This window comes from Nuphar pumila, chromosome 2 (assembly GCF_984573655.1).
Source record: "Nuphar pumila chromosome 2, dmNupPumi1.hap1.1, whole genome shotgun sequence".
NCBI lineage: Eukaryota > Viridiplantae > Streptophyta > Magnoliopsida > Nymphaeales > Nymphaeaceae > Nuphar > Nuphar pumila.
The window spans coordinates 85,464,760-85,478,610 of record NC_143250.1 but is presented as its reverse complement, the minus strand read 5'-3'; the positions used below and the strand labels follow the sequence as shown (position 1 = coordinate 85,478,610).

Genomic DNA, 13,851 nt, shown 5'->3' with positions numbered 1-13,851 from the left:
AAAATCAAAACTCGTGCAGAGATGGAGATCAGAATTTTGACACAAGGCAGGGGGTTCCCCGCCCTGATTGAGGGCCATCCCTAAGCTCTAGTGCAACGCTCTCTTCTCTCTCCCACTGTGCACCACTGTTACGGAAAACCTCTTCACTCTATGTCTCCCTCCCCTCATGCGGAACATTTGCAAGATAGGAAAACCTCTTAAAAATAGTCATTTGTATGATAGCAAAAGGAATATTTTGTAGTCGTTGCCCTTGTGCATATATGTATATGACAACGTTAAGATCCCCGGGAAGAAAGCTTTCATTTCAATAAAAATTCTTTACATAATGAGTTGTTAAGTGTAATGAGTTAACAATGAAATGGAGGACATTATTTTGTCACTGGATCGGGTTGTCTAATCAAAGCATATGAAACAATTTTGCAGGATTATTAACTTTAATTAATGCAAAACCTATGGAGACAAAAGCTCGGTAAAAAGCCTAGGCTTTGCAATCCTTAGACGAGCACTTTAAAAGGTATCAATTTTGCTTACTAAGTATTGACTAAAGCGCCTAGTTGGTGACTAAGCTGCCTCCGTTGAGAGTAATTTAGTTATTTATTATTTTTATATATTTGTTTTATTTTTTTATAATTATATATGTACATGTGTTTGTGTGATTTGTTCTGAAATCGTGAACATGCTTATATATATATATATATATATATATATATATATATATATATATGTGTGTGTGTGTGTGTGTGTTACTTTGCTTCTGGGATTTTTTTGTGAAATATTAAAAGTATTTACAGTTAATTTTAATTGATTATGCTTTTTTATGTGTATGTTAGTTTGTTTCTGATAAATTTTTCTATAAAGCTTGAAAGCATGTTTAGGATTATGAATTATGCAATATGTTATTTATATACGTATGTGTTATTGTACTTCTATGAATGGTTGAAAGCATATTTTGTTGATTGTACTGAATATATTATGAATAATTGAAATATAAATATATATATTCTGATTCTAGTTATGTATATTAATATATTTTTGTGAAAGCATGTTCAACTTTGTACTGGTGTAATGAAAACATCATATTACTAAAAAAAGTAAATATTTTTTATGTATATTTTGTATACTTTTTTATATTTTAATTGAGGTACCTGCTTAATTCTCGACTAATTTTTTTTAAGGGCCTACGGAATAGGCCCTTTTGATTGAATAGTGCAAAATCAAATAGAAGACTTTGATATTTTCTTACAGAATCAAAGCACCTGTATTAATTATGTCAGACTCAAAAAGGAAAATCAGCGAAAGAGTAGATTAATCATACACTGCTCATGGATGTAGTCACTGTTACCCTTACCAGTTATACATCTGTACCACCAACAAGATAGCCAATTTGCTAGCTTCTTTTTTCAATGCAAATATATAAGAATCTTGAATATTTAAGTTAAATTAACATAGTGACACTTAAAACAAAGCAGATCCATGATACTACTTTGGCAGCTTCCTTTGACCGTGCATGTCTTAAGTAATTGCAATCCCAAATTTTTGGCACTTTTGTCTGCCGTTGCACTTGGTGTTGCATTTGCGTAACCTGTTCCACTTTGATGCACATAGGGGTGGGCACGGGGCTGGGCTGGGTCGGCCCGCAAATGGACCAGGTCAGCATGCTAATGGACCGGGCAGGCCTGGCCCATCAAGAGCGGTGCAAATGAGACAGCTGTCAGCACCTGCTGGGCTGGGGCCTTTGCATTGGGATCCAACACCTTTCGTACGGGGGACCTGAAGGCAACTTTCACAGCGTCAGTAAGGACACGTTCCTCATCAAGCATCATCGCTGTTTCTGTTTGCTCGCTTTTTTTTCGGCAGCTGCCCGTCTCCGGCAAGTGACAAGCATGGTGCGGAGGGTGCCAGATCTGATGGATTCTGAGTCGGACCCCTCGCCGAATCAAAGTTAGGGGATCGCTTCTGGCAGGGGCCAACTGTTGTACTCAGTTGCGATGAGGGTGCCATTATGCTTTCCGGTGGTTATGCTCAGGCGATCTGAAGGAAGAGGAGGCTGATGGTGTGGCCAATTTCGGGTTCAACAGGAGACCTTGAATAGCATCCACCCGTTAGTCTTTGGTTCTGCCAGTTTTTTCTTAAGGATTGATCTCGACCCACAACGGTCCGCAGAATGGGCTATATATGCACACAGGGCGCAGAATTGAACGGTGTTCTTGTACACAAACTCCTGTGTAAAGGATCGGCCTGATTCAATCATGATTTCGATCTCCGGCGAGAGAACAAAACCCAGAGGAACTTTAATATGCACCCTGCCAGCGTTACTTAGTCCGGGTGAAGGAATCCACACATATGGACGAGCCCCAATTGATTCTGATATGGCAGCAAGGATGTCGTCTGAACAGAGTTCCGGTGATATATCCAGGAGGCGGATCCAGATAGGCATGGTGGAGAAAACTTCAAGACATATTGGCACACACCTGGCTTCCAACCATTGGTCAGCAGAGTCTTACCGGCAACCTGCTAGGCACTTTTAAGAGTTACGATCTTGAAATGAACTTAGTTGTTGACTGTAATCAAGAAAAGCCCATCTCTCAGCGTAGAGAAAAAGATTGGGCGTTGATGGCGGTCAGGGATTGGAACATAAATTTATATTGCATGTGGCGGTCTTCCAAACCCCCTGGAAAACACATGATAACCATCAATAGGAAGGGCTCGAGTAGTTGTGCATAGCGCTACTCTGGGATTAGGATTCTGAGTTTTCTGTTTACAGCAACGCCCTAAAATGACTGAATCGGGGGCTGTTGGTTCTTTACTCCCGCCATAGACCACTTAATCCAAAGAAACTTTCAATGGCCGGAAGGAGAACTAGGGGGTGCCCATGGATCTGAAGCAGTGTTGCTAGTTTTGGGGAAGGCCTGAGAGTGGCCGCGACCTCCCTGAGGCGGTGGCAGTCCACCATCAATATGGCTCAGGTCTCCTGGATCTCGGTTGGACTCCACCTCCAACTTTTTAGGCTCTTCAGATTAAAGATTAACCTAATCGTACTAGAAGCCTTGAATCCACCATGCTAATAGTTTGGGAATAATAGTTTGCAACCAAGTTAAACGAGGAGCGGGAAAAAATCGGCAGGTAAATAGCCAACCGCTGGAGACGTGTTTCACATTGTCATCAGGAGGAATTGGTCGGTCAGGAATAGAGTATGACATGATATTAAGTACACTTCAAGCAAAAATTTCCAAGCATGAAGAAAGAAGTTACCGTGTAGAGAATTTTCTTTAAACTCTATAAAGACCCAGATCACCTCAGAATTTTTAAGTTGTGGCCAGGACTCCCATTTGAGACAGGTCGTTGACCGCCACCTAAGAGGAAAGAGATTCATATCAAATTTGGGATGTTTTACAAGGGACAGTATGTGAGATCAGCATTATGAGGAAGGGTGTTTATTGGATTGCAGGAGCTTGACTTGTCTACTCTAGCATTCTTTTTCAAAAGACTCCTCTCTTGAATACGCTCCTTGGGCTTCACATACTGACCGGCGGGGAGTTAACTGTAATCTGAAATCTTTTTTGGAGTTAATAGCTGTGGGATGCAGCAAAGGGTAGAACAACTAGACCATCGTACCGTAAAAGATCTTCCTTAGGGATGTCAATGGTATTATGGTTTTAAACTGATGCCAGCAACTGGGGAAGGACAATAAGTTGCTTCTGTTGACAAGAGCGAGTGTAGGGTCTAGCGTCATACGTGCATTGACTAAGAAGTGGAGCAGAGAAATATATGAATACGTCCAAATTTCTTATTTTATTTATTGGGTCTTGTGTCCATTACTGGGTGATGCTTTTTCGGGTTGCGCATAGCTAGTTCTTTTGTAAACGTTTCTTCTAATAAACGGAAGGGGGCTTCAACAAACTTACTCAACGAAAAAAAAAAGATCAGAATTATTGTGCATTAAAACGTTCTATTGTGCATAATTTTAAAATATTTAAACAAAAACATTATTGTCATAATTTGACAACATTTAAATAAAAAATATTACAAATTATTAATTATTTAATTAAACGATAAGAAAATGCATGGCATCATGCTCTGCTTTTCAAAAACAAATTGAATTCACGTGTCCAACTCGAGTCGGGCATTGGATTGCATGGATACCTTTGATGACGGAAAATAAACGCTAGGAACTAATTATAACACCTTTTCCCTTTTCATTAAACTGATAGAATAAATAGAGACGTCTGACAAGTGAAAACGGGCGGCTTTGATAATCAGGAAGTAGAGGTTTTTGATAATTAGAGTAAATGCGCTAAGGTTTGAAAAACCTGATGGGGGAGAGAGAATACCACAAGTCGAAATTGGACACTAAACTTCACAAAAACAAGTGGGATACCATTGCATGCCTAACGCCAATACCAGCATTCTGATGACTTCCCCCAACAAACATGATTCTCCCAAGCACGCGGTCTATCAGCAGTCATCATCAGAACATACAAATAGAAAGAAAGTGGCATGGAATCGTGGATCCTATACAGTATAGATTGGTTTCCTTTTTGTGCATAGCATATTTTCAAATTGCCGAGATAAGCAAGTGATGCAGCTTTACTCACAAATCCCACACCAAACTCCAATTTCTGCTTAAGATTCCTCCTCTTTGGCCATGGCAACATATGAACCACTTTACAACCAAGTGTAATATTCATAAGGCGCCTTAACAGCTCCAGCGCAGATTGTAATTAAAATCAACCAAATGCAATGAGCCAATCGTTACATATTTTGACTCTTTAAATTCTAGATGTCTTCCCTTACAATTCACTGTCAGGCACAGTGAAGATCACATAAATTACGGCATAGATCAACATATAAGCATCTCCAAATACCGTCACATGATTAAACGATCCAAAGAGTATCATCCAATAAAATCACCACCCTAACTAAAAATCATCCTATACCGATGATGACCATTACCATAATATGACGCTGAGCAAAAAGGTTGGGAAAAAGTCTTTTTTTAGTATATTGGACAACAATGAACAATAACACCATCTATGACAAGTACAATTTCATGTATAGCACTTCTCATGAAATCAAGGGCGACTGCTACCACGAAAAGATCATTTACCAACAGAGTAACCAAACCCTATCATGCTCTGCAATCATCCTCAAAATCCATAAATCTTGCAGAACAATATGAACGGAATACCGTGAGGGAAGACTTTTAACCAGCTAATCTCGAGAATATCAATCCCACTATTTTGATTTGAAACTCCAGCATGTCATCCACCAGATGCATGTAGGAAAAGGAACATGGGTACAAGAAAGATTGGTGAAAGAATCCATATCAAGGAGGTCTCCTACTTCGAAGCAAAGAAGTCAACCACAAGTGAAGAGGATTTAGGAAAATGCCTGTGAACGGCCATTGAAGGTAGACAGATGTCACAAAAGAGTTGTTCAATGCTGACTTTGCATTCAATGGTGGCATAACAAAGTCAAGCAATCTAACGAACAAAAAAGCAGGCATATATATATATTACAAGGCCCACCATTTGGCATGCAATTCAACAAAGACAAAAATCTTAAATGGAAGTGATAATGACGTGGCAAAAGTATAATTTGTCACACTTTGACAGATTAATCCTCAAACAGAATAAAGGCATACTTTTAACGGCCAGAAACATACTTGGATGATCTTGAATATAATCGCACTGAATTGCCACGTTTATGACTAGTGGATCATCAAGGAACCTAGAAACATTACTTATACTAAACGCACACTTCAAGAAAATGTATGATATCAAAATTCATGCTAAGATGATTAAAAAATCAGTGATTAGTGACAGCGAGACACATCAAAAACTCTTCAACCGAAGAAAGAAAATTAACATTCGAAATTTCGGGAAAAAAAACTGATGAGGAACACTTGATGGCAGAAGAGATGAGCTAACACATCTACCAAGCAAGGGATGAAGGAAACCCTGACAATGATGAGTCGATTCATCATGATGAGGGATTTTGGAGTTGGATCTTTGACACTTGAGGCAACTGCCTCTGGTTATCAAAGAAATGCAGCATCTTATGGGGGTGCTTGACGCACTATACACCAGCTCCCCCTTTCCGCACCCTCGTAATGAATTTTGAGCAAAAGATCAGCAGGATCATCCCCCAAGCTTGACCATAATTAAAAAAAACAATAAATAACAAGACTAAAAACAAGGAAAGGCTTCACATTAAGAGAATTCAGGGGGGCACGTTAGAAAGCAACATAACCGGAGCTCGCGTTCTCTAATATATGCTTTCACCATAGTTTTCACTAGTTCTTAAACCAGTAGAACACCAACCCATAACAGCAATAACTGAGTAAAGCTAAATGTATAGGTAACAACTGCAATTCCAATCCGTAATCGCACCATGCACCAGCCAGCCAGCCACGTCACCAAAACCACCAAGGATGTTCGGATACAACCAAACTAGTAACATCTAAAGAACTTATAACAGTTCGCTCAAACGTAACATCTGTCTTGTCCTAAGAAACGGATAAATTCGCCTCTAATCCTCACTACTGAAAACCTGCAAAAATCTACGCAGTTACTTCCTTTATCTTGCTCGTAAACTCTGTATAACTACTATAGGCTCTACGATTCAGCGTGGTGCTTTTCAATTTATGACAATAACGATTCACCGTAGAAGCGTGTCACTCACCTTTGATAAACTGCGTAATCAACGTCTGCCACGACCTGCCCGGGGACCAGGAAATCGGGCAAATTGAAGCCTTAAAATGGCCGTATCGCGATCATTTTCGTCAAAAGTATAACCTGCAAAACCGAATTGTGATTTTTTGACGTAGGGCTGTGCGGACAGTTCCTCAAAACATCGCCTCGATTATATGTCAGACAATTACATATGCAAAGATGATAGGGCAAGCCACAGAAGAGGCCACTTCAAAGATGACACTCTAAACGTAGAAAGGAGGAGCAAGAAAAGCTGTATTAAGTGTTGGAAGTACAAAGCTTCTTAGCATCATTAAATAATGATTTATTTCCCTAAGGCTTTTAGTCACTCATGGTACCACATCAATTAATTCAATAGCTAGCCCAGGTGTTGAATCTAGATACTCAGACTGAATCTTTTGACATGGAAAGGAAAGAAACTTTATACAATGAACATGGGGAATATTGAATTGCTTATCCAAAGACTGATGCAAGAAATTAAGATGACACAAAATGGGATATGGATAGGTAAAGAGACCTGAACATGATACTGCAAAACCAAACAAATAAAATAGCTAAAAGAAAATTCAACAACACATCTCAGCTAGATGCCAACATTCTTCCCAAATAACCACGAAAAAACCACTTCGCTCACTGAGTTCATTGGCGTAAAACCCTATGTCACCCTTTGCCCACCAGAGAACACCCAGCTTTGGCCTCACAGCAAACAATGCACAAATGTGGGTTTTGAACTCCTGACTTCTTGTCAACTAGGTGCCAAACTTGAGCATCAATTTTGTGTCATTTGCAGGATTGCCGGCAAGGACTATGTGAACACTACATGAAATTCAACAGCAAAAAAATCTGGGACAAGCACAATTGAGTCTTGCCCAAGAATTTCAGGCTTGCCCGTTAACCGATCATACATGATGTCCAGCTCAATTATAAAAGCATCTCTATAAACTCCCTATTATATCGATGAGCAACAGGCAACTTGTGTTCCTTTCCATTAAAATTCCACACCCTTACCATACTAACAGTACCTGTTATGCTTTGATAACTCTTTATTTTCTGGGTTTGGAACAAAGAACAGCAATATTTTTTTATAAACATCTAAGCTCACAGTGATCAAAGGACCTCCAAATCTGGCAAGAATGCAAACACCGTTGTTGACAAAACACGCACTTAGAAAAGGAGAGACTATTTCTCCCTCTTTTGGTAATGAACCTCTACTATCAATTAAACAATCAGAAGGATCAAGCAGACAAGCACAACTAAAGATTCTTCTAGCATAGAAGGGAACAATTAATAAAAGCAGCAATACAAAGAGCAAACCATGACCATATAATGGATGTTTGGCAAAAGAAAGAAAAACATATTTGCTAAGGAAAAAATCATTTTCACCTTGTAAAGCATCCAAAGCAACCATCGCATGGCTAGGACTTGCAAAATCAACAAAGCAGAGGACAAGTGGTTCACCGCCTGGCTGCACGAACATAAACAAGGAAATCGGATAAGTACCATTCAGCTACTAATCCAGCTACACTAATACAAGAGGGGCTAGCTTACAATTCTGGACTCCTTATTCACCAGTCTCACTTCTCTGTAACCTACAAAAGGGCGAAATATATCTAGAGAACAAGTCAAGGTTAAACACTAATATGTGGGAAAATAACCATAAACATAAGGAACTGTGTGCCCTTTTGATACATATACAAATTAAAAGGATACGAGCAACTTCCCTGCTCATACAATTAGAGGGTAGGCCTTCAACAAAGAGAGTGCTGGAGGCATCAGGTGGAAGAGGCTGTTCAGGTCTTCCGCCCCCATAACCAACATTCTGGCCCTGTCCACCCATTCCAGGATCTAAGCCCCCAGGACGCATCATATTATCGACAGGAAGGGCACCAAACCCAGCACTTGCAGCTCTTCCCAAGACACCAACAGCAACATTACCAGGATCTCCAGCACCATAAGAAGATATCTGCTGCAACAATGCCCATACATATTAATGTCCGTGTATGCATAGCAGCAACAATGTGAAAGACAACCACTTCATACAATGTTCAAGCTCAATACAAACCCCATTACGAAGATATTGATCATAGGATGCTCCAATAGATTGATTATCTCTAATCAACCTGTGACCTGACCTGTCCTCATCATGCGGCATGTAAGTAAGAAGGCCTCCCACATCTAAAGCATGAGAATAATATTAAGTTAAAATTTCAAAACAGGAAAAGAAAACAAAACCATGTATACAAATGAGCTCCTTCATCAAGCCCAAGTTACAGAAGTTGCCCAATGTTAACCATAAACAACAGCATTCTCATAAACTCAATATTACTCCCCAAACATCATTTTGCGATGTTCATGACACCTTGAAAACAATGGCATTTTCAAATACCATAGAATACAAAAAAATAATGATATTTTAATTTTATGACTTTTTCTAAACAAATTTTATTTTATTAAAATTCCATACTTTCTCTTACTAATAGTTTCCCAATACTTTAGTTAGTATCCTTGCAGACAAACAATAATAGACATATCTCTTAATTTTCCATTAAAATTTTTATTTTATTTTCCACATTGCATATGTTTAACAAAAATGAATATATATAAAATCTCCCACAAAAGTGATGGGAGCTATGTCACATGGATGCGGGTGCAGCACTTTCAAAAATCTTGGGTGCGGGGTGCGGCAAAAAATTATATATATATATATAGAAGGGCGTCGGGGGTTCCCACCGGCGCAGGTCCCGGGGTGTGTTGACCGCACACATTTCAAATTCCGCAGCACATTTCAAAGGGAAAATTTTTTAAATAAAAAACCAAAAATGGACAAAAATGACCCTGGGTGTGTTGACCGCACCCAGGGTCAGGTTGACCACACCAGGTGCCGCACCCGCGTCCCGTCAATGCGGGTGCGGCACCTGCCTGGCTGAATCCCTGTGACATAGGATGGGAGCAATATTAATGACAGTTGTCGTTACCAATATTGGGTTAATATCAATAATTGTTGGGCAATTAAAAAATCCCTCTTTCCCTAAGATGACTGAAACAGCTCACACAAATAGAATAAACTTTCTTTAAAGAGAAAATTCATAAAAAAATCTTAATAATATGGGTACACTAAAATTTAAAAATTCAAAGTTTTATACAAAGATGCTGGATTCTACGAATATTAACATAGTATTACAATTTGTTGCCAATAATGTTGATTGGCTTTAATACACAAACCAAATACATAATCTACAGCAAGATTAAGGGTAAACAAATTGAGAAGCACTTTTTTCTTTTTTGGATAGGCAAGCTGGGGATAACATCCAGGGGATTCAAATGCAAGTTCCCTTGGTTATGATGGTACAACTCTCATTAAACCTCAAAAACTGTGAGATCGTAACATACAAGCATTTAGAGGTCACGTTTACCTTGAACCCCACTCAATAACAATTCACTGGAGAAATTCTAGAGGACGCAATGCCCAGATATAAATAAATTGCTTAATTTTTTGTCTTTGGGATGAGATTTATGGACAAATATTTCACTAAAATTGTGTGCCTGATTCCATAAGCATTAAGTATAAAATTATAAATGTCATCGTCAGGATTTCCTTTAATCAATTGTGAGATTTCAACTCCACGGCATATCTGTGAATTATTGAAGTATATGCAGTATCCAACCATACTCAACAACAGCTCACTGGAGAAATTCTTGAGGATGCAATGCCCAGATATAAATAAATTGCTTCACTTTTTTGTGTTTTAGGGATGAGATTCATGGACAAATATTCCACTAAATTTTCGGGCATGATTCCATAAATATCAAGTCTAAATATCATTCAACAAGATTCCCGTTAATCAATTTTGAGATTTTAAATCCAAGGTAAATCTGTGAATTGTTGAAGTAGATGCAATATCCAACCCCAATAGTTTTATTTGAGTCAATGAACTCGATCACCAGCAGGCCTTACTCTAATTTTTTGTTCAGGTCTACCATGTATAGGTACTCAAACTGGATCATCAATTTATTATTTTTTTCTAAAATTACTTGGTCACTTCCAATCACAGAAATAAAACAAACACGCCACAATTGAGAGAAGGGTGTTCTCCATTGACATAGGGTTGTAACTACCAGATAAAATAGATCTTTTCACACCATCCCAATAGTGTATCAGGCATACAATTATATAAAAATTAATACTTGTGAAAAAACATAATGAATTCTATTTTTTGTGGTAAATCCACTTCCTTTGTTGGAGTTTGACTTCAGCATAACACAAAATACATATACAACAGATTGCATTCATTGAGAATTTGAGATATTGGATAAGATTTTGAAGAAACAACAAAAAAATTGATGTCCTGGTCTTTAAATACATAGCATTTCAAACAACAAACAAATTGATGTCCTGGTGTTTAAGTACATAACATGAACAATATATAACATGGAATTTTCATGCAAATATTACGTCTTACATACTTCCACTTCATGACAAACTGGCAAAAGTTTCTTTGCTCTGTGATCTAACCAATATGTGGCATAGTAACAAAAGTTTAAAACCGCAAAATAACATTTTCCAAAAACTCACGAGAATTTGAAATTTTTTCATAAATCTCACGATTTTTGGCAAAATCTCAGCAATAAAAAAATAAAGTTAAAAATATAAAAAATAATTTTATAAGAAAATATTCTTAAAAATTATTTAAAAATCAAAACACAGCATTTTCAAAAATATTCATAAAAATTATTTAAAAATAAAAACACGGCATTTTCACAATAAATAGCCATTTAAAACATAAATATTGCATTTAAACCGCGGTATTTATGTTTTTTTTATAAATCTCGTGATATTTTGAAAATCCCGCAAGAATTGCCATTTTAAACTTTCAGACAATTTCTTGCAATATTATTGTGAGATTTTTATAAATCTCGCGATATTTGTGACTATGATATGTGGTATAGCGGGCAGCATAACGCAGGTATGGAGGAACCAATGTTGTTAAAAATGTGTGCTTTCTCTCGTATCTCTCTCCCTCTCTACATTCCATCAAAAAGAAAATGCACACCTTGATGTTCCTTATATATTCTATAATCTATATGATTTGGTGCTAAGGTGACTTATAACGCATCATTGTAATGTTGGGTAGTTGATGCACTTTTGCATTAGTAAAAGGAACATACTGTTATTGTATCTCACTGTCCTTACAGCTCTTACCTCGTCCAATGGTTTGCTGGTATGTTCAATTGCTTGAATGTTGACTTACATTTGCTAATAGGTTGTTGCTTTCATTGCTTATTTGTCAACGATATCTCACATGTGATCACTTGGCCTTGCAAATCTTTCTGTGTGTGCTTTAGGCTTATCTTTGTGGCCTACTCCACTTTCTGTGTGTGCTTTAGGCTTATCTTTGTGGGCTACTCCACTCAAACACTGTATTTGCTCAAAACCAAATTTAGGTCTGTGAAACATGGGCTAGGCCAGTGACCAAGCTGTCCACAATTTTGTGTAAAGTGCAGACTGCTACTAAAACACGAGAATCGGTTCAGAGTCATTTGGTCTGTCTTTAACGCCAAGAGTTATTTCCTCTTGAAGTTGAGTCTATTAAAAGATTTTGTTTGACTAGTTTTTGGCTGACTGGATGTGTGCTTGATGCTTTTTGTGCAGTGCAGCCAGTTTCTGTTTTAACCCTATCATTTTCTATCTGCAATCTTTTTTGTCACTAATTGTGTCAGCATAACTATTAGACCGAATTAACTTGGACTTTGTGTTAAATGTACTTTGCTGTTCGTTTATAACATGAAATTCGTTTTTTCTGTTGTTGCATTAATGTTACTTTTACATGTTAATCTCATATTTTTTCGGTATTTATTTGAGATTTTTTATTTCTTGTTGGTTGTTGCTTCATCAATATAGAAATTTTTTATGTGTAATTTTAGATATTTTTATAGTTTTTTTGAAGTTTTCAAAAAAAATTTGAGGCTTACGCTTTACGCCTCACCTCATTTTTTGGTGAAGCGCCTCACTTCGTCTTGAATCTTTTCACAACATTGGGAGGAACCTAACAACCACCAAAATGATGAAACTCCCAATCATGTATAAGCAACTATGTCTCAGGGATTCGGCCAGCAAAGTGCCACACCAGCATCGACGCAATGCGGGTGCAAGTGCAGGTGCGGCACCCAATGCGGTCAAGCCGACCATGGGTGAGTTGACAAGTGAAGGTGCGGCACTGAGTGCAGTCAAACCGAATTTGAGTGTGGTCAACGCACTCAAGGTCTTACATGTCTAGTTTTTGGACTTAAAAAAATTGCCCGATGAAATGGACTGGGAGGGGGATTAGAGCAAAAACATTTTGCCCCTCCTCAGGACCCCGATGTCTCCTCTTTCTCCATCTCCAACCCAGTCGCAGCAAGGCGACCGGTTCAACGTGGCAATTTCGGCACGTCGAGGAGCTCTCTCTCTCTCTCTCTCTCTCTCTCTCTCTCTCTCTCTCTCTCTCTCTCTCTCACACACACACACACAGCTAAACCCCCACCCCCTCTCGGTGCACCCCTCTCTCTCTCAAACTCTTTCCCCTCGTCTCTCTCGCTCTTCTCGGCTAAACCCCTACCCCTCTCTATCTGTGTACCTCGCTCTCTCAATCTCTCCCCTCGCACACTTTTTTTATCATGTGGTTATTTCTTAAGTGTTACAAATTTATGATGTTATATACCACAGTCACCCCCTCATTTTACTAAATTTGGCCACTACAAGCTTTATCGAATTTGGATGATAAATTTTTTAATTGTATAAAAAGCTACAAAGGCCTCTCTTCTGTGGGGTGATGATGTTGAATCATCCATTTTGTATGATTTATATATAATGTGTATCCATATAATTTGACTGTGTGTGAATTTTGCCTCCCAACCACCTAGTGCTGGGTCTTTTCTTGACCAGTACTTGGTCCATATATGTGTGATTCAGAAGCCCGTTAACTGAGGAAAATTTTGTAAACTTCATCTTTGTCATGAGATTTCCATGGTTCATCTATATTTGGCAATTACATGATTTTTTTAATGTTTAAATCATAGTCAATTTGTAGTTGCATTAAACTTTTCTAAATTTGAAATATCAAAACTTTGTGAGAAACGACAACTTTTTCGGAGATAAGAA

The 13,851-nt window shown here is 38.2% G+C and overlaps 1 protein-coding gene across 5 annotated transcripts in view; it reads right to left on the bottom strand.

Moving 5' to 3' along the window:
* Positions 1–13,851, bottom strand: part of LOC149845921 (RNA-binding protein 1-like) — a 50,194-nt gene that overhangs the window by 30,635 nt on the left and 5,708 nt on the right. The window contains exons 2-7 of one of the 5 annotated variants that reach the window (XM_089996081.1): positions 8,776–8,888; positions 8,424–8,679; positions 8,262–8,323; positions 8,097–8,178; positions 6,685–6,797; positions 6,190–6,552 (exon numbers count right to left, since the gene is read on the bottom strand). In XM_089996081.1, the coding sequence (XP_089852207.1) occupies positions 6,703–6,797; positions 8,097–8,178; positions 8,262–8,323; positions 8,424–8,679; positions 8,776–8,888 (608 nt within the window). In that variant the 3' untranslated portion in view covers positions 6,190–6,552; positions 6,685–6,702. Of the gene's footprint in view, positions 1–1,234; positions 2,512–5,222; positions 5,392–6,189; positions 6,553–6,684; positions 6,798–8,096; positions 8,179–8,261; positions 8,324–8,423; positions 8,680–8,775; positions 8,889–13,851 lie in introns of those variants that run through there. The other 4 variants (XM_089996082.1, XM_089996085.1, XM_089996083.1 and 1 more) reach the window with 4 other exon arrangements.